Raw genomic sequence first — 21,843 nt, 5'->3', positions numbered from 1 at the left:
CTTCGCACATCATGTGATCCTAATACAAAACTCGGTTTGCGGGAAAAATTCTCGTGTTGCCTGAAATTTAAACTTTAACAGGAGAATATGACTTACCTGGAGATGGCAGGATTTCACGTGCCACCTCTGCGGCTTTTTTGTGATTCTGATGCAAATTTTAATCTTAATTCTAATTTTTATATCGTTTATTTTTTTCGGGAGTGGTAGTTTGTTAGGATTTAGTAAAGTACACAGTCAGTTTCTATTGAAATGAAAAATTTTTATTTTTATTTTTATTAATATTACATCCTGAATACATTGCGGTTGGTATATATATATAATTATTTACATTGTTTTATTAATTTCGCTATAGTTTAATAAGATTATATATATTTTTATAATTTGATACACTGCGTTGGACAATGGACGAACTTCTTTTAATCTCATCTGCTTTCGAAATTTGGTGCTACAGTTAGCGAAGCTTGTTTGGTGTGAAGTTCATCCTTTGTTTACAATAATATAATTTATATTTTGCTTATAATAATATTATTTATATATTTATAATAGTAATTGTAATATTTTGCGATAGTAAACAATCTTCGGTTGCTTGGTGTTGTATTTGTCTCATCAGATTCCATCTAACTTAAGATGATTCGGACTTTGTTTTTCCTCCTTCGGTTTTGTTCCAAAATAAGATGTAGTGTGGGTCCGTATATTATATCCCTTTGTGTCCAAGAAATCTGGAAAAGAATTTGTTTCGTTAAATTAGTCTTCCATGAGATATTCTAATTTTTAGAATAAACGGATTTCTGTGTGTGTGCGTGTGTTTGTGTATGCGTGCATGTGTGTATTTGGGTTAATCTTTATAATTACCTCTACTGCGATGTTATGGCAATTATGTTCAAAATACAAAAGATTATAAAACGAAACAGCATTCATTTATGAATGAATGATTGTTTCAAATAAATTAATAACTTGTAGCTGAATATTAGTATTGGAATGTATAATGTTAAATGTTAGTAAAAACATATGTAATTATTTCATTTTTAAATTGATTCACTATTAATTTTGTTCAGTATTTATTTAATTTTGTCATCTAGTTTATTTTCGTGAAAGAAGTTGAGGGCGAGGGAGAGAAAGAGAGACAGAGAGAGAGAGAGAGAAAGAGAGAGAGAGAGAGAGTTACTGCGGGTGAGGGTGAGTGGGATGGTTGGAGGAAGAGTAAGTAAGACGGACATTAATTGCATCTCTATGTACCGCAGCTACTGAGCATTTCTCATTAAGATTCATTCGATGTCAAATATGTCAGTAAATAACAAGTAGTTACTTACTATCTTCGATGAAATAAGCATAGAGAAAGAAATAGAGAGAGAGAGAGAGAGAGAGAGAGAGAGAGAGAGAGAGAGAGAGAGAGAGAGAGAGAGAGAGAGAGCTGTAGTTACTTTCCAGAACGATATGTCTTTAACGAAAAGAACGAAGTATTCGTTCTGTTATTGTTCCCTCATAAAAGCTGAATTTCACCTCGAGTAGGTTATTGTTATCGATTGAATGAGGGAAATCCTATAGAATCATTCCTTTGAGACTTATTTAGCGTAATTGTGATAATTAGTTTTCAAATGAAGTATCTGCGTTTGCGTGTTTGTAGGTCTTATCGTCTCGTATCTCTAAACATCCTACAGCTGATCATCATACATTGTTTACTTCCATATAGTAAATATGTTTATCGATTCATTGCAGTGTTTTCCATTATTTTTGGGAGATACCGCACTATAATATGTTTCGATGAAAAAGAGAGGATAAAACATTTTGCGTGATATTTTATCAATAGATAATTGAAATCATACTTTTTTATAGTGATTCAAGAAACAGAGTAAGTACGAATTTCAACCACTTTTTTCTCTCTTTTCTCTCATTCTAGAAAAGTGTAATACTGTTTGAGAGAGAAAAGAACGATCATTATACTGAGGCGTGTTTCCTCCACGAAATATTGACTTTTCTGGCGGAGTGCCCAATTTGAAAGTGGCTCTCGCGCGGTGAGCTAAAAGAGAAGAGGTGGGAGAATAAGAGAGAAAAAGGAAGAGAGAGAGAGAGAGAGAGAGAGAGAGAAAGAGAGAGAGAAGAGAAAGAGGAGAGTGACGTACGTAGCTGGACGTGTTCAACGAAGCAAAAAAAGCTGGAGGTTCTCCACTGTGCGAGCCACCAGAGATGTAGGATTGAAAAGTTTTCTCGAGCCTCCAGAATCAACCCCCAACCTACGACCCCCCCTTCAAACGCGTGCCACGTTTACCTTTCGCGTATCTCTCTCATCCTCCAATTTTCTAACTTCCAAACCTGCGAACTCTGACTTTGTCTTCTTTCTTTTCTTTTTTCTTTTTCTTTTCCATCTTTTTTCTTCTCTTTTTTTCGTTTTTCCCCCCTGTGAACACTTTATAAAGTTCCGCCGACGTAGTTGACGGGTTCAGCGTTGTTGCAACGAACGGACGAGAGGTAGGATGCACCTCGTAGCCGACACTCTCTTCTACCAAAGAGATTTACGACGACCGTGAGATGTAAAAGGCTGATAGTTGGACTGAGACAGAAACAAAGAGAGAGAGAGAGAGAGAGAGAGAGAGAGAGAGAGAGAGGGTGGGTGGGAGAGAGAGAGAGAAGGAAACGGAGCTGTAGTTAATGCACGAACTCGACGAACTAACAACACCGTTTAAATTCATTCTGCCGTGGCGTTAAACGCTTGAGAGCCGCGTTACCTTTTCATGAAATTTATATGTATAAATAGAATATGGACATATATAAACTAGGTCGATAAGTAGGTATTGCCATTTAATGTAATTTTTAATTTACGAGTTACACTATCTATTTCACGTATAGAGAGAAAGAGAGCGAGAGCGAGAGAGAGAGAGAAAGAGAGAGAGAGAGAGAGAGAGAGAGAGAGAGAGAGAGAGAGAGAGAGAGAGAGAGAAGGTAATTCAACGTATCAGCAATTTTATGTTAAATATTTTACATGAATTATTTCAAAGCTTTGACCTATTGATAATTATCGGTTTTATACGGGATGTTTATTGTTAGCATATTACAGCGGGTAAGCATAATATTATTATAACGACTCGTTACTTCTCATAAATTGTTTTCAAAAGAAAGAAAAGAAAAAGAAAATTACATTTACCTTAAAATCTCAAAAAATGTACCTCGAGAGGAAATTATTCTGATTTTTTCAATATTAGGAAGCTTACACGTTGCTAGTAATTCTATGGTTCGATCTCACAATAAATCGATGTATGTAGTTGTCCGCTTGATTTGCGCGACAACTTCAACCTTGTGGCACCAGCACCAACACCATTTCACCTTTTACTCTACTTCTACCTATGGGAATACGCGCTGTATGACTCAGCCGTCTTTCTGCGGTCTCGACTAGCGTGTCCATAAATGACGTAGTCAAGCTGCATAATATCGATCCGACAGCTTATCCCTGATTTTATCGTACTTACACTCCGTGTTATCTATCTTCAAGATCGGAGCTAAAAGCGGCAAAATGGATGAATTTATATGAAAAAAAAAAAGAAAGAAAACGACTTGGAAAGAATGTCGATGTCTTAATTGAATTCTTTTCGCTTTATATTTAGAGGTAAAAGAAGTAAAGAAATGGAAAGTTAAATTTAGAAAAGAAATTTTCTTATCGCATAATCAATGATGAAACATTTGGAGCAAATATAGAGTTTATAAAATTACGATACGATCTAGATTACATACATATTTGATATAAAAATACATTGTTTATGTTTACTCTATCCTTCATCTCAGTCTATCGGTTCTACGTATTAGCATCGATTATCGAGCTTCAACACGGAATGTCAAGTTGTTATGACAAATAAAGTAGCGCTTACCGCGATCATAAATCGTTTGAATCTGACGTCGTCGTTCTCACGAAGTGTCGCAAGTCCCTTTCATAAAGGACAATCTTTACTTGTGGAATCTGTCCGTCAACGGGATGCTTGATTTATTCGTTAAATTTTTATCGCGATATGGATTTTCTCTTGGAATTTTCTTGGTAAAGTCGAACAATTGCGCTTTCCATCTTTCTCTCTTTCCCTCTCTCTCTTTCTCTCTTTCGAAACAGTAGCTACCACTCTCGCGGTGGAATTCTCATTCACCTCCCACTCCACCTGCCAGCGAGAGTAAATGAATCTAATTGCATCTGAAATTTAAATGTGGCCTGGCATTTGCATTTAATACCAACGTCTAACTAGCCGTGCAAACCCCGATAAAGCAAGATCCACCCCTTACTTTCCGACCTTCATCACGCTCTCTTCGTCACCTCCTTCGCCTCCTCTTTTGGCCGCCTCGAGATATTGCTGGTCCTTTTAAGCATACCTTCTGTTCCCCCTCTCTTTCTCTTTCCCTCTCTCTCCCTCTCTCTCCCGCTTTCTCCCTTCCATATACTTTCTCATTGATCTATCACTTGCATCCTCCTTTTACACGCCCCAACTCATTTTTCGTCGACGTATAAATGCGATTTTCGGAAGTGACGTCAAACGAATTGCTTCATTAAGTAGGCGGAATTAAATATCAACAATAACAGTCCCATTATGTCGGAAGTTTCGAACAATATGTCAAAAGATGAATGGGTTTTCATATTGCTCGAATTTATTAGTGAATATCGCATACAATTAGCTCGATATAAGATTAATTATGTAATTGTTATAGCATTTATTTTTAATAAAATCCCATTGATTATCATGTTTGCAAGATTAAAAATTGATTGGCATAATATTAACTAATTCTATTTTCAATATAATATCGATCGTAATCGTAAAGTGTATCAAAAGAAGAAGGAAATCGAGGACTGTCTAAGTTTTACAACTTTTATATAAATATATATACACATACGTACTCACACACGCATAGATATATTTATATATATATATATATATGTATATGTTTATATAAATATGTATATGTATGTATGTACGTATATATATATTTGTATGTACATTTCTCTGTCTCTCAGATAGCCCAGAGAATTTCAACGGCAATATCTGACAATGTTACTGTACTTCCTACGTATTCGAAGGTATTATACAAGGGACGGACTCTTGGGAAACTGATAAGGCTGTGGGACTTGCGCGATATTCTGATAAAGGACGTATACTCTGCCTTTCCTCCAATTACGATAAATATAACGTCGTCCAGAGTATTAACCACGTCGGAAGAAGATAGGAAAGATTTAAGAGAATGAATGTGTACCATAAATAAATTGTACGAAAAGTATTGTTGTAGCTTGTCTTCAGCATTAGAAATAAAGCATACAGTTGAATTTGTTTTTCAATCTAGAATAATATAAAAAAAGAGAAGAAATTACATATTAATAAGATCGATAAGAATTATAAGCAAATTTTGACAAATTATTCAAATATCTATGCATTCATAATAATTCGAATTTCTTTTCGCTCGTCTTGTAATTTGAACGCTGCTTCGGTTTCTCGAGATTTTAAGATAGGATATCGCGTTACTACTACCTGCGCTAATGGAAGTCAACGTTCAAGTTGTATTATATTTCAGACTAACGAAATATTCGTTTATTAAATAATCTTCATAGGAAAAAAAATAAAATGATTCATTAGTTATATAATATCAAGAATTTTATTTTTATCTATGAGCTACTATGATTATCTGATTAAGATACTACAAAAATTGATCCTCCGCCTTTCCTTTCGATAATTTGATAAAAAAATTATAGAGAATATAGGATATTTTCGACTGGACTAATTTGCAAAAAAACATTTCAATTAAACTTAAATTACAATTACACTTGAATTTTGGAGTTATACAATCACGTTTTTATAAAGTTCAATCTAAAGTTAACTCATTAATGATAATTATTTAAACTCCCCGACCAACATTTTAAATGCAAGAATTAATGAAATCAAGATTGGCAAATATAAATACAACAAGAGTCAATTTGTTACTAGACAATATTTGTTTGAATGTATGGAATACTATAGTAAGTAACTTTTTGTTAAATCAATCCTAGACTGAAATTATAAAACTTTATTTTCTGTTATACAGAAGTAAATTAAACTAGATACGAGAATTATATTGAACTACTAGAAATCATACAAATCTCTAAATAATGATAACTATAAGTATTTGACAGTAAATCATAAAATAAACTTCGTTGATGTAAACAGAACGATGTACAAACTAGAACATCTATGACAGGAAACACGAGCTAACATTCTCTGTTGTAGAACATCTGAACATAATTATGTTGTGAATACATAGCAAAGTTTTTTTTTTTTTTCATATAAATTCGATTTTGATAATGATAGAAATCTTTCCATTTCCAAGCGAAACCTGATAATATTCAATAAAGTTTAATATATACCGTAATTCTTTCTTTTATTTATAATAAATTCGAAATCTAATCCATATTTGACCCTCGAAAGAACCTATTTAACCCCTTAAAAGATACATAATAGATATTGAATATGTATATTGTTAAAGATATAATCCTCCGAAATTAAGATCGAGTGGTAATGATACTTAAGGGAAGAAGAAAATATTTAGAATGTTAATCTTGCCAATATATTTTGAAGTCATCGAAATTGGCAAGGTGTCATTTATTCTGCATAAATATCATAAATTTTGTTACGTGCCGATTCCTAGAGATATTTGAAAGTCCTGCGCTTTACGAAAGCTTTTATCATCTATCTTTCTCAGAAAATCCATTCGCATCGATCCCTCGCTTTACGTATAATATGCTATCTATATGTATGCATATGTATATGTATACATGCTATAGTCGTATACATGTCATATGTATATTACATCCTTTTTTTTTTTTACTTTTTTTTTTAAAGAGTACTCTCGAACGGATCGACGCTAAAACGAATACCTTGTCGCTCAGTATTTTACGAGTAATTTTCAAAAGTCCCACCGTGTCGTTCCTGTCATCTCTGTCAACAATAATCGCAACTCTGGCACGTGTCTCCTCCTACTCTGTCTATTGTGTTGTCGACTCTTTACACGCAGCGACAGGCCGGGAATATAACCAGCAAAAGTAAAAGAGAGAAAGAGAGAGAGAGAGAGAGAGAGAAAGAAACGGAAGTCTATCTAGGCAACGAGGAAAAAATCGTCATTTTCCATCTCGTCCCAGTCGCTCGATATTTCTATCTCTTACAAATATTTTCGACGGCTTGACTCATGAATCGGTTTATTCGAAATGAGAGATGGGAAAGGGAGGAAGAAGATAGGGAGGAAGAGGAAAAGAGGAAATCGAGCGTAACGAGCCACAAAATGGCCTTTAAACATTCCTCTTTACCTGTCCATCCATGCTTTTCGCTTCTCTTCCTCTACCTCTTTCACTTTTTCCCACTCTTCTATCTCCATTTCCCTTTCCACCTTCATTCTTTCTCCTCACACTATTATGGAATAAGTGACTCGTCCGAGCGCATGGACGCACTCAATACAAAATTTATCTGTCGGTTGTTGACGTGGCATCGCATACTTTTCACCTGCGATTTCTAGGACATGGCCGACGAGTGTGAGCTTTTAAATGGTCTAGTCACTTCGTGGAACACCTACAGACACACATATATATATATATGTATATACACAACTCTTACATAGTTATATATAAAGCTTCCTCCTTTCCTATGCTCGAAGGGGGATATCGAATTTACTCGGGGCTAAATAAATTTTTCATAAGGCACGGTTCGTGACGAGGCTCATTCGATCCACGCTCTAACGGTGGATTGTAAATGAAGTTAAGCGTGATTTTTGACATTTCGTCGATGTAATGCATATTCGTTGTTCGTCTCTTAACGTAGTTAGACCTTAACAAGTTGCATTTGCAAACTTTTCTCGTCGGCGCGTACGCTTTCCATTTGCCTTAATCGTACTTAAGGAAAAAGAAGATAAAGCACGACCGTTGTAGTAGTATTGTACTGATGAAAGCGAAAAAGGTAGAAAGAAAAAGAAAGAGAGAGAAAGACAGAGAAAGAAAAAGAGAAAAGGAATGAGAATTCAACGCGAGCGGTTAATGACCAAGCGTCGTTCGTTTGGCGACACACAATCGGCGGTGAAAAATAATTAAAAGACAGAAATGAAGTGTTCGCACGTCCGCGCCCTTTCGTTGGGACCATTTGTTCGGCTCGGATTTTAATTATCAGCCGTTCGCCATTAGGCCGATATTAATGACGCACACCTACCAAGCCGAGCCCTAACTTCCTTCTTCGTCTTCGAAACCCTCCTCATTCTCTTTCTCCCTCTCTCTCCCCCTCTCTCTCTCCCTCTCTCTTTCTCTCTCTTTCTCTCACTTTCTCCAATTCCATTCACCTTCTTTCTTCTTTGCCCGTCTAACGATCGTTTGTTTAAGCCAGCCGGAAGTAACGCCGTCAGTTTCCTCCTTTTTCCTCCCCCGTTTTTTTCATATATTTCTTTCAACCAAAAACGAAAAGAATAGTCGATCCTTTGCAAGAACATTTTTCTGTCGTCAACTTATCGATCTCTGGAAAATGATATCGAATCAAACCGCTCAACCTTCATAAGTAATGTCATTTTTTGTTTCGTTTGATAAGATGTACCACGTTAACATCTTTTCTTTCAAGTTTTTTTTTTACGTTAACGATCTTACCTCGTTAATTCTTCTTTCTCTTTTGATTAATAATTCATTTTTCTCTTGAGTGTCCTTTCTCGATTCTTCGGCTTCCTTTTTGCTATCTTTAGAATTTGATCACAATTTTTATTCCTGATTTTTATTTTGTCTACTTTTTATTTATGTATTATCGTTTTTTTTCTGAATAAATAAAATTCTACGTTTCTCTTTCGCAATTAACTTTCAATAAATTCTATGTATACACAAGCTAGACTTAAAATACAATATTTCTCAGTTTCATTCTTCGACTGTGCTTTCGAAAAGTTGAACTCGCAAAAATAGAATCGTCGTCCTCACTGGCGATTTCTTCTGCATTCACGGAAGCGTTAACGTGAAAATTAATCTTTCTCTCTCACTTTTTCTTTCTGTCTTTCTCTCTCTCTCTTTCTGTTTCTCTCTAACTCTCCGTCTATCTCATGCCAGCATCAAAAGCAAAGTAGCTCTGTTTTCGTTTCTGCTAGAACTTCAGAAAGCTCACCGTGACGTTTTTCTCTCGCACCAGTTATTCCACTCTCTAGTTCCCTTCGTCCCTCCTCCTAGCAAAGCATTATTTCCTTCGTAGACGTTCTTTTTTTTCTTTTTCTTTTTCTTTTTTTTTCAAAATTCGTTCTCTCTTTTTCCCGACATTTTTCTCAAACTCGTTCGTGACGATGCGGCTTTGTTGTAGGCGAACGAGAAAGATAGAAAAAGAAAAAGATAGGGTGAGAGGAAAAATGAACCCACAGAGATCCCAGGGATGAAACAGGAAAGTAAATACAGTCCGCGATATAATGGTTGTTATCCGTGTCTCATGCCGCACAGTATTACCAAGCCCGATAGCATAGATACGCCCTGCGAAAATGACAGTCATCCAGCTCTCTCTCTCTCTCTCTCTCTCTTTCAACTCTGTTCTCTTCCTCATCGTGTAGCTATGAAACAACAGAGATGGCTTAAATTAAACGACGCTCCGCGCACACGAAAGCGTGTTCTCTTTCAAACCTGGATTTTACATTTGCTTCTAATTAATGCCATGCATTATTTCGAATACACCGTGTATGTAGGCATCGGTTCTACGATTTACTCATTCCGTAATATATATATATATATATATATATATATATATATATATAAATTTATATGTATTCAAAATACATATATACTGTGTTCATTCATATCTATCATTCATATTCATTCCTTTTTATTTTCATTGTTTCTTCTCACATTTACCATTTTTTCAGAACACAATCCTGCCAGAAGCCGTGCACTTTTGGGAAAGAGCACTTATGGTACGAGAAACGAAGAATACCATCAGACTGAACAGGTTAGAATATGCATTTTTTTGATTCGGGATAGCTTTTTTAACGGGGCCATTAATATCGCGAATAATTTGATTTCAACGAGAGAGAAAAAGAGAGAGGAAGAGAGACAAGAGACAAGAGAAACACAATATTGTAGAATGCTACGACATATGCATACTTGTTTTACATATACGCCCGATGAGGCACTCGCGTTTATTTGCATAGAGACTGAAATGCTAAGCTAAAAGGGTGTGAATATGTATATATATTTGCGTTCGCCGCATACGGCTGGTCTAATTCATCGCCATACCGCCGTACCGTAGGCAAGTAACTTCTGTTCGCGTTATGAAGCATTCACTTTTTGAATTTTGCGGTTGGTCAGTCGGTAATATCTAAATATTTTCTAATTTCCCAACGAATCTTTTTTTTGTATCTTTTCAACAATTGCTTCGTTTCTTTCTTTCCTTCTTTCTTTCTCTTCTTCTTCTTTTCAAATTTTACGTCTCACAAAATAGTTGTGCGATCTCATAAAATCGTATGCACGGCCAATGGCCACGTTCCTCTTCTATTTTTTCGGACATTTTTTTCTTTTGAGATGAAAATATCGTCGCGCAGATTTGCACGATTTCGTAGAGGCTCAGCGCAACGAGAGGGATGTGAAAATTAAAATGTATGTAGGTGTATGCACGGCTGGGAAAAGAACGCAAATATTTGTGGTGCATTCTACACCTTTTTTCGTCGCTACAGTTACCGCAACGTCGCCACAGTTACGTACGTATCTCTACGTTGGTATGTAGCTACCTACGTAACTTAAATTAATACGAGCTCGCTCGTATATACCGCGACGTCGTTGGCCAAACAGTGTACAGCCGATGTTCCGACGTACATATACCGCGAGTATAATAATACCTCGGACACTTCCTGCGTTCATTTGCGGCCACGTAGAAATCCAAGATAATTGCGACTCCACGACCATAGTAACGCCGTTCTATATCTTCTCTCTCTGTCTGTCTCTCTCTCTCTCTCTCTCTCTCTCTCTCTCTCTCTCTCTCTCTCTCTCACTTTCTATCATTTCCTCTTTGTTTCTAAATAATTATTAATAACTATCGCTTTATCATGTTATTTTTGGAATTTTCTTACGTATATATTATCAGGATGATTTAACGATCGATTTTAATGTTTGTTATAAAAAGAAAAACAAGAAAAAAAGAAAATTATATATTAAAAAGCTAAAATGTTGGAAGCTGTCAGTTTGCTTTCTGTCGATCGTGCGTAACATTAGCATGTAAATGTGCCGATAGAATAGGAATGGCGCCGACACGAGGAGGGATGGAAAATCGAGCTTCCATTATTCGAATCACTCGATTATCCCGATAGCTTCGCTCACCGCGTGGGCCGTTCCGATAAACGTCGCCGATACTCTCGTGCAATTGGCCCCGTTTTTCGTAGCAAAGAATCCTGAATTTATATTTAAAATGGAACGTTATCGTTATTTCAACGAGACTATAAAATAAAAGAAAGAAAAAGAAAAAAGAATAAAAAAAGAGAAAATAAGAAAGGTAGAGAGAGAGAGAGAGAGAGAGGGAGAGACAGGAAGCAAGGTTTCATTACCAAAGTGAATGAAAATTATCGATTAGGGTCTGTAAGTTCTTTGAGATTAGATAGGAACGTCTATCTTCTCGGAATAATCCGCGCAGATTACCCGTCGCAGACGAGAACGCAAACTCGATCGAGGATAAAAGATTCCCCCGTTTTTTTTCCCTTTCGTATTTACCCTTGCGAGACGAGATTACGAGGATGAAAATTACAGAGGAGTGAATCGTTCAACGGCCGTTCACGTCATCGTCGTCTAGACATCGGTCAGTGTAAACTCGATTGAGCTGATACAAGAACGAGTATCGGCTTGGGGGAAAAGAATAGGGATAACTTAGCGAGGGGTAAGAATAGAAAGGACCATCGTTACGACCGTTCGTGTATCCCGAGTTTATCACGCTCGAATAAATATCTCGTACTTGCCTCGAATATTTTTAAAAGAAAAGGCAATAGTAGAAAAGGATAGTAAAGTGTGTATAAACGTGTAAACGCGCTCATACATAAGTATACTGTGTATATATATATATATATGCGTATGTGTGTGTGCGGGTGGGAGAACGATTCCAATGTTACACGTATTTACATCAATCTTTTGGCAACTTTCGCTGTTATTACAGTCAATAAAAATCCAAGCGAAAAACCGTCGGTTATCTTAACTCGTCACCTGTCTTATTCCAATATTTCGCACGATCGGCGTCTATATATCAGTGTAGAAAATTTCACCTCAAGAACGATAATGTCATGTGACTCTCCCCACGCTCTTTCTCCCCTTCTCTTTTCTTCGCCCTACTATATATCGAATTTTTCTTAATAAAAAGAAATATCTTTACTTCTGCGAGAACTCATAAGTTATTATGAAAATAATATTTTTTATTTACCCGTTTATCAAATTGAAAATACGAAGAAAAAGATCGATGAAGCTTCAATCGAAAATAATTTTCTCTTGTCTGGTGAAAGAACTAATTTGTTGGAAATTCTCATTATCACGAACTCTGGTACATATATATACACATACATTTTCGATTCCGAATCGTCATGAGTGACGACATTAAAAGCGACGAAAAGTTAACCGCGAAATGCGAGAGGAAAGGTTAAAGCTATAAATGTTATAGAGTATTCACAGTGTGGAAATTGTAAACGGAAATAGAGAAATAGTCTGATGTTCGTCATGTACTTTATATTTTCAAAAATATATATATATAGAGAGATATGAGAAACGATCATGTTCTTTTTTTCTTTCTCTTTTTTTTCTTTTTACTTTCTTTCTTTCTTTTTTTTTTATGCGATAGAAACATCGTACATACACAAACGAGTCGATAGCTCGTCGTCGTTCGAACTCTTCGCTGTTCGATGAGAGATTTTACACTTGACGTTCCTGCCGTTTTACGAAACGTTACGACGTTCGAACTCTAATGTATTTCCTGTCGTTTGTAAATGACGATCGATCTTGAAGAAATCCTTAAAATGATAGGAAGAAAGTGAGTTGGTGAGAGAAACGTCGACGCAACGATAAAAATTTCCCGTGAACGACTTTATCTCAGTGATCTTGGTTTATGAAAAATTCAGAGAGTTCCTATCGGTGTTTTCTCTTATCCACTTGATTTGCGTCTAATGCATATTTAGAAACGCGAAAAGTTACTTTACTCTCTGGAAATCATTTGTATCGGGATAACGCAGAATGTATGTATTTTATTTAGTTATAAAGAGTCGTAAATAATATATATTAATTTTTTATAATCCGAGAATATATGATATGATATAATCACAATACTTACTAAATTATAATAGTACGGTTCGAAAGTATGAAATTAGTTTTTACTTACTTTTTGGTAAGCTTGTACTAACTCGCGATAACGGGGTAGGAGAATACATAGTGAGTGAGATTCCACCGAATTTAGTACAATTATTTTGTTGCAGTGGTCGTATAAATCTTGTCCGGTACAGCGTTATGTGTTAATGACCTCTAATAATTACCTACACCGACAATGCCCCAGTATGTAGTGGCTAACTTGAAATATATATCTGACAATTAAGCAGGCTCTTTCTTTGTCCGAGCGAGACGAGGATAATACGTACTTTTCATAGCTGCCTAATTTGCCGTTCATTATATCCACATTACGTCATCGTTTCACCTTTCTCTTACGTGTATTACGTATACATTTTATTATATTTTTTCCTCTGCCTGTTAATTCTTACGCCTGTGTAAATTTATATTAACGTAGTACGTACTTACGTTTAAGCTTGAACTCGTGGCTCATAAAAATATATACATATATGTATGTGTAGATGTAAAGTCATCGTCTTGATAAAACCTTATTTTAAACTCAGTAATGTATCCGCATAACGTTCACGCAAAACGAAAGAGAGAGAGAGAGAGAGAGAGAGAGAGAGAGAGAGAGAGAGAACTCGTTTGAAAGAGGTCGCCACATTATTTGCATTACAAAAACGTTTTTGATTTAAGAAAGTAAAATAACAATTAACGCTTCAGCCACACGCTTCGCGTGATACGTTTGTCTACGCGGCCGTGATGCCAATCGAAATTATATATGCGCGAACGAATAGAAGGTGGCACGTCAAGCGGCATATTTATTTCAACGTAGATAAGGTTGCTTCGCTTGATATAAAAAAAATGGCAAACACTCTCGTACAACATATACCTATTTGCTATTACTACTACTACTACTAATACTACTGCTATTACCCGTGCACGAGCTCGTAAAACAAAATCTTGAAAAAACGCGTACAAGTTTTCTAATCTTAATCGACTTTTTCCTTTTATGACTCGTAGAAGAGAAGCGAAGAATAATTTCGAACAATCTCAGATAGGGAAGATTCATTTTTCTCCCGATAATCGAATCAATCTTATATCTATCTTTCTTGAAAATTCTAGTGAAAAATTGTTCTTTGTCTCTATCTATCTATCTTTCTTTCTCCCAACATTTTGCTCCCATCCTCTTTTTCCTTCTCCTATGTATTACAAACGATAAACGATAACGCAAAAAAAAAAATAGTCGGACATACTTGTTTGTATATTTTGTTGTAAATCTACTAAAAATACACAATCGAAAACCCATAGGTAACTACATGTTCCGTACGTTGTAAATAAATAGTTTTATCCGGATGCCCATCCATCTCGATTGCGTTCTCGAATTATCTCCGTCGACATTAATGATTATTAACGATGCACCTACTTTGTGAGATTCCAATTTATTCTACTTACGGTATTCATGCTAGATCGCGATTTATTCTCCTTCTAATTTTCTCTCTTTGCTGCGAACTATTCGAAGGACAGTCTTTCGTACGCGAGAGATTTTCTTCTCTCTCTCTCTCTCTCTCTCACACACACACATACAGATACATATACACAGACATATACATGCACACACAAATTTGGTAAAAAGTGGAAAGAAGAGAAGGTAGGAAATGGAGGAAAGCGAGGAACGTGAGAGAGAGAGAGAGAGAGAGAGAGAGAGAGAGAGAGAGAGAGAGAGAGAGAGAAACTCGTAGAAGCTGTGAGAATTACGAGGATCGTTTCGTTTTAATCCGTTCGCCGATTAATCACGCGAGGCAATTAGGAAACTCGGTGAGGGTAGCACGGATATGAGTGTAGCAGCATGTGTGCGCGAGTGTTGGACCGGAATCTAGCCCTGCTACTGAACCATCCGCCTTTCGGGATGAAATTCACGATCGCTTGTCCGTTTCGATGTTGAAATTCTTCTTCGTTTAAAATCTAATGAAAGTACCAATAATCCATGTTCCGTGATATCGTCCTCTTTCATAAACATAGATATAGTAATGTAATACATGCGTTCTAATATTGCACGCTCGTTAATCTCTATGGAAGTAGAAAATAATACAGGACGAAATACATCTACATATAGACTTTATCTTGTTAATCCTATATACAATGTTTTCATTCTACGTTACGGGAGTATGGATATCGAAACATATGTCCCGTAAAGATCTACATTTTTCTGCCAGCTATCAGAATTCCAACTCGTTTTGTGTTTCGACCGTTCTTTTTAAATAAAAAGAAATAAAAGGAGCATACGTACGTAGCGCCAGGAGAGAGATACAAGATTGTATTTTATCGAACCAATTGGAAAACACGCGTTTCTATAAATTACTCGTCGTAAATGGTCGAAGGGAAATGTATTGTTCGACATTTTTCTCGAGAAACAAAAATAGAGAAAAAGAAAAAAGGAGATAGAGAGAGAGAGAGAGAGAGAGAGAGAGAGAGAGAGAGAGAGAGAGAGACAGACAGAAACAGAGAGAGAAACAGAGTGAGTTTGTATGTAGTTCTCGAGGAAGGGAAGGCTCTCTAGTCTTCATAGTAGACTCGATCCAAAACTCATGTGGTTTAGAACCGATCGGTTTTCACAGGCGTTTCTACAAGCACACGGATTTTCGATAGCTATCTTGCCTGCAAACTCGTTCATTTACGTGCGTATGTCGTTCGTAGTAAAGTTGTGTGCCCATTCATACCGACACGTGGCAAGCCGAGAAAACGATCGTCGCACGAACCACCAGCATACGGTCGTGTAATTGAATTCGACTCGACGAGCCGCGAAACTGCCGCCACTTACTCGTCGCACGATCTCGGCAACGATCGTTTCGTTAACAATTTACAACCCGTTAAATACTCGGCAGAATACACCGTTCATTGGGATTACAATTTAACTAGATTTTGTTCAGAGTTTGTAAAAGTGTTTTAGAAAATCAAAAATTTCTATCTTTCAAATTGAAATATTTTTCTTTGCTTGTAAAGTTCAATTTTTAGTGGTTAATTATTTATCTTTAATTTATACAATATTACATTATAAATATTAAAAGAAATTTTTATTATTACAAGATTTAAATAGAAGGAAACTTTAGTCGCGTTCGAATAAGTCCGCCACTTGATATTCTCGATCGATTTACTTGGTTTCTGTTTTGGTGTTAACCAACGCTCGCAGTGTAGGTATTAAAATTAAATTTCCATGCTTATTTTTTATTAACAGTACATAACAGAATGGTCGCGAACGAGCTTAGAAAGGAAAAATACTTATACGATTTATTTTCGTAGACTTCGTAATGATCGAGTTTTAAAAAATGTATTTAATACGTGAATAATATCAAATAACTATCATAATGATCAGATATTTCATTCTCGTATTAATATCAGAGGGATACTCAATTTTGCAAGTGCATTTAATATGAAGAAAAATGTGTATGAGGTTGAGCTCGTTATCACGCGTGACGGATCGCGTTTGATGTTAACGTAATTACTGCGTCGATCGAAAATATCAATTATCGAAACCGCGCGTACTCCAATTAATTCGGATAATCGAAGTTCGCGGCACAAATACGTTCGACGGCAAGTATTCTCTCGGAAATGTGAAATTTCGATGCTTCTATTCGAGCTTTCCCTTGTCTCTAGGCGCGGATTTGCTGACAGAACTTTTTCATCAAAACTTTGGCTACTCTTTGATTCTTCTCGAGCCTTCAATTTTGTAGGCAACCAGCTGCCCATCGTTGCTTTTCCTTTTCCTTTTCCTTTTCCTTATGTATTCTCGCCAACTTGGATTTTCTTTCCTACTTTTTCCTGCCTTTTTAACTGTAGTGCCTTTTCCTCGTTAAAACAACTTTAGAAAAAATATAGAAGAAGTTTATTTAACTAAGAAGCCAAGGAAACGAAGAAAGAAGAACTAGAAATTGTAAGTGCGAACAATATCTTCGATATCTCTTTTCATCTTATTTTTATTTTACATCAATTCCAATTTTAACAAGCCTTTCAAGATCTTCCAAGATAAAGTATCAAGTTTGTTAACGCTTCTTTAAGTTGAGATAAATTTTTTAAAAATATAAATGCATCGAACTTAAAACTAAAATAGGACGAAAAGTGTTGAGCGATGCTTGAAAGGTTAGATCAGGATTTCCTCTGGGAAATTACTACAAACTCATAATCCCTCTACCATTCTTAGATCCTTCGTCTCCTGCTCCTTCATCTTAAGGACAAGACTTTTGTCTAGGATACGGCTGATGACGTTGGTAATTTAAACCGAGAATACCAAGATAAGCTACCTAGACGGAAGTGAATCTTCACGATGGGTGTTTACTTCGTTGATGAATAAAGCACACTCTACAATAAACGAAGAAGAAAATGTAAAAGAATAAAATAAAAATATTCAGTGTGGAAGACTCGTTCTTTTCAGGACGTCAACGTCTTACTTGTTTGAGAATATTGATTTTAAAATATTGAGTATAATGCGAAGAAAAATTTAGTTATTCTTCCGCTATTCATCAAGGACTATACATTTGTAAATTAAAAACGGCAGACGCAAAGAAAATAAAAAACTAATCGCGTTAGATCATTTAAATGATAACATATTTATCGTATTTAAACTTACTAAAAACTAAATTAAATTTTTTATATCTTGTATAATAAGCAACCGGACTACCAACTTTAATCCTATACCATCGTAAATTGGTCATAACGGTTATTGGCTCTTATTAAAAAGTTGTTCTACGGGATCCTCTCGATACGCTCTTTGGAACATCTTATATTTAACGTATTTAATTATAATATAATTATCTTTTGAATCCTTTATCGTCTTATTTTAATAATTAAGCCTTTGTTTTATATCCATCTTATAATGGTATGCAAATTCTTCCTTTTTTTTCTTTCTTTCTTTTTTTAATCTTCCCTTTAGAATAGAAAGCGATCGATGAAAAACTATCTAGTTCGAAAGTTTAAAATATATGTATATTTTTGTTCGGAGTACATTTGTTGGTATCAAAGGAAAAGAACGAAAATATTTCGTCTTTGTTGGTTTTATTACTTTCTGAAGGCACGTATGGAACATTTAACGTTCCCATGACTTGTTAGATGTACTTACTTCTTAGCTGTTTCACGAAGTCGAACGAGTCGAAAAAATATCGACTGATGCACTGCCAGTTATATTACCTTACAACAAAGATGAAACGATTTCGTATGCTGGCAGAATACAGACTTATCGAGTAAACATTGGATTCTTGGCATTTCTTTTCCCGAAACGAGTTACCCGTGCGCTCCCTTTGCATTCTGATGCGTTCGAGTCTCATAGGAGATAGTACCGGTGATGTAGTTTCCTGTACTTCTAAACGAATATCATTCCCTATTTTGTGGCATAAAAATCTCGAAAAAAACATTCGCAGAAATGAAGACAACGGGTTTGATATTAGAGATTAATCATTTAAATCAAATACTCAATTTAAATTTAAAGACTATCGAAAACTTTGATGATATTCGATTTTATAAAAATCTGTGAATTCTTATATTTATTATATTTTATTTTATTTTTTATATTGTGTATATATATATATATATATATATATATATATATATTACAGGTATAAAAGAAGCTTTAGTAAAAACTGGTCGGATTTTTTCGTTTTTTAGCTTTCGAAGAAATCCAAGAATCGCGTTACTTTCTGCCATCTGCTTTGACATCCTTTTCAGGAATGCAACGACGAAGGGAAAGCAGGTTTAAAGACGCTTATGTATTCCCTTGCGCTTCTTATCGGCTACCCTACTCGGGGGAAACGTCGCGAGTAACGAAATCTATGCGTCGAATCAATTTTGCAAGAACCTTCCGGAATCCTTCCGACTTTTGACATTTTACCGAAGCCTCGGTGGGTGGACGTATGGATACGTTGCATTGGAATCGTGGAGGATGAAGGGAGGGAATGGATAGGGTGTACACAGTCGGATCTTACCGAGGAATCGAACAGGGGAATACGTTGCATTATTCAGAAAGCATACTTGCTGCGAGGAAGAAATGTTTCTCATTCTTACGAACTCTATTCGATAGATCGACGTTGAACATTTGTCGCTTGGATACGCACGACGTACATTATTTTTGCGTTAGAACGATCTGTTTAAATGACTTGAGAGAATTATATTTCATTAATTTGTTCGCTATTACGGATTACGTTAAAGAAATGAAGTTTAATGGATTTTAAATAATACGATTTAAAAGATTTTAAGCAATACGATTACGAGACAGTTTTATGAATATCGTTCTCTTCAGACCTTTTTTGTTCTTTTTCTTTCTCTTCTTCTTTTTTTTCTGCTTTTTAAGGTGACGATACGATTTTTAAGATACAATTACGAGACATTTTTCACAAAGTAAGTTTTCTTCAGACGTTTCTTTTTCTTTTTTTCCTTTTTTCTTTGTTAAAGATGAACAACAGAGTAGAGGAAATTAAGATTAAAAGAATGAGGCTTCAGTTTATCTCCCTATCGATCACTTCTTATCGATATTTAATTCTTTCGCGGCAGCGATGTCTCCTTTTTGCACGACGAAAACGATCGGATCGTTCTAAGATAACGAAGAGAAACGATCTCAGCTTACGACTCCGGTTAAGAGAAAGAAAAGACAAAGGAGAGAGGATAGGGAGTGAAGGGCTTTGGCTCTTTGGGCCGAACATTGGAGTACCGAAATGAGAAAGATCGTAAGGGGAAGAAAATACTCAAGAAAAAGATGGGAGGACAACTAAAAAAAAAAAAAAAAAAAAAATAAAGTAAAAAAAGAAAATAAAAGAAAAGGAAATATACCAGAGAAAGAAACGGACCTCGAAAGATATTGTTTCCATTGTTTCTCATACTTTTTATCACGCAATTTCTTTCATCCGTATATTTTTTATCCGCATAACTTCCTTATTTTTTCAAGATCACTTCAATTGTCTGATATTTTCATCGGAACGAAAGACTCTAATAAGCCGTAGGATATCCTTGCAAGTATCTATCGTAAAATGAAATTAAAAGAAAAGATATTTATTATACGAAATAATAGAAAATAAAATCAATATAAATTAAGTAAGCTTTCAACAACAAAACTATACGAGATATGTGTATATAATTACAAAACATTAAATTGAAGAGATATATACCCATAAAACTTCTATGTTCTAATATGAAAATATTAAACACCGTGAATTCTGAGGGCTCAAGAAACACTAATAAACATGACCGATAGTTACCGCAATGGGAACGCTATCAGCTACCTTTCGTTGTGAACCATAAATGCCGAGAATATACGATAGAAGCTGCTGTTACCATGGTAATTAAATACAAATATAAGAGAGAGGGAAGTTTACTGTTATGATATTGTAGCTAATAAACTCTCTATATATATTGTTTACGAAAACTTCTTGGAATCATTTATATTTGAATCTAATTATTCCACATAAGGTATACATATGATATTACTCATTCAATCGTATTATTATTTACAATAAATTATAACTAAAATCAATTAAAATTAAACGTAGAATTTTTATTTATTAAGTCCTCGTATATAATCCCAAGAAGAAAATCTTCGATAAAATTTCGTATTTCTTTTACACGAGAAGAAGGAAGTATCGCTTTCAACGCCATTAAAATCTGAGAGGTAAAAATATGGTGCTATATTAAAAAAAAGAAAGGAGAAAGAAGAGAAACGAAGAAGGGAAGGGTAGGAGGGAAGGGAAGAAGGGAAGAGGGATTAAGTTCGGAGGATCTCCTACGGGAGAACAAGATTTGTCGTGGCGCAAAGCGTTCCCATAATTTCAAGGACAAGCTGTGTTCGCTCTAGAGGATTACGAAGGGTTCTTATGGTGGCACATACACACGTTGCCTTTCCTTTACGTGTTACAGATACATGCTCATCCTATAAGGATTGTTTTCTCTCTCTCTCTCTCTCTCTCTCTCTCTCTTTCTCTCTCACTCTATCTCTCTCTCTCTCTCTCTCTCTCTTTGTCCCTGGCTTTGTTTCTCTGTGTCTATTTGCTTCTCTCTCTTTCTCTCTCTCTCTCTCTCTCTCTCTCTCTCTCTCTCTCTCTCTCTCTCGATAAAGAAACGGATACCAGTTTCCTCTATCTCGTATACGAATAGCAACCAAGCGTGGACAGACAAACGTCCTGACTCGCGAATTGAAACGAACTGTTCCTGCTCTTCGAGCTAGTCACCTTCAACTCGGTATTCCGCTTAATGAATCCCCAAACGGAGTTTGTTTTTGTTTCTTATAAAACAACATCATATGAGAATCGAATGGAAATTCTAACACGTGCTTTCTATTATATTAATAAGAAAAGTAACCTTGAAAAAGTTTATTTATAATTCTAATAAATGATAAAGTAATATTGTTTTTAAAAATATATGTGTATATATATATTTAATATATAAGTATATATATATGTATATATATATATATATATATATATATATATATATATATTTAAACGTATTATGAATAATTTTAATTAACGCACAACACGAGATTACTTGAAACGACGTGAATAATGATTTTTATGGATATAATGAATTTAACGATCGAACGAATG

At 35.4% G+C, this 21,843-nt stretch overlaps 1 protein-coding gene across 7 annotated transcripts in view; it reads left to right on the top strand.

Annotated features, from left to right (window-relative positions):
- The window catches only part of LOC122629268 (leishmanolysin-like peptidase), a 233,148-nt gene that overhangs the window by 184,845 nt on the left and 26,460 nt on the right, over positions 1 to 21,843 (top strand). For all 7 annotated transcript variants that reach the window (XM_043812489.1, XM_043812492.1, XM_043812491.1 and 4 more), the window contains one exon: positions 9,847 to 9,929. In XM_043812489.1, coding sequence (XP_043668424.1) covers positions 9,847 to 9,929 — 83 coding nt within the window. The remainder of the gene's footprint in view (positions 1 to 9,846; positions 9,930 to 21,843) is intronic.

The sequence above is a fragment of the Vespula pensylvanica genome, chromosome 5 (genome assembly GCF_014466175.1).
Source record: "Vespula pensylvanica isolate Volc-1 chromosome 5, ASM1446617v1, whole genome shotgun sequence".
Classification (NCBI taxonomy): domain Eukaryota; kingdom Metazoa; phylum Arthropoda; class Insecta; order Hymenoptera; family Vespidae; genus Vespula; species Vespula pensylvanica.
This window is presented reverse-complemented; position numbering and strand designations above follow the sequence as displayed.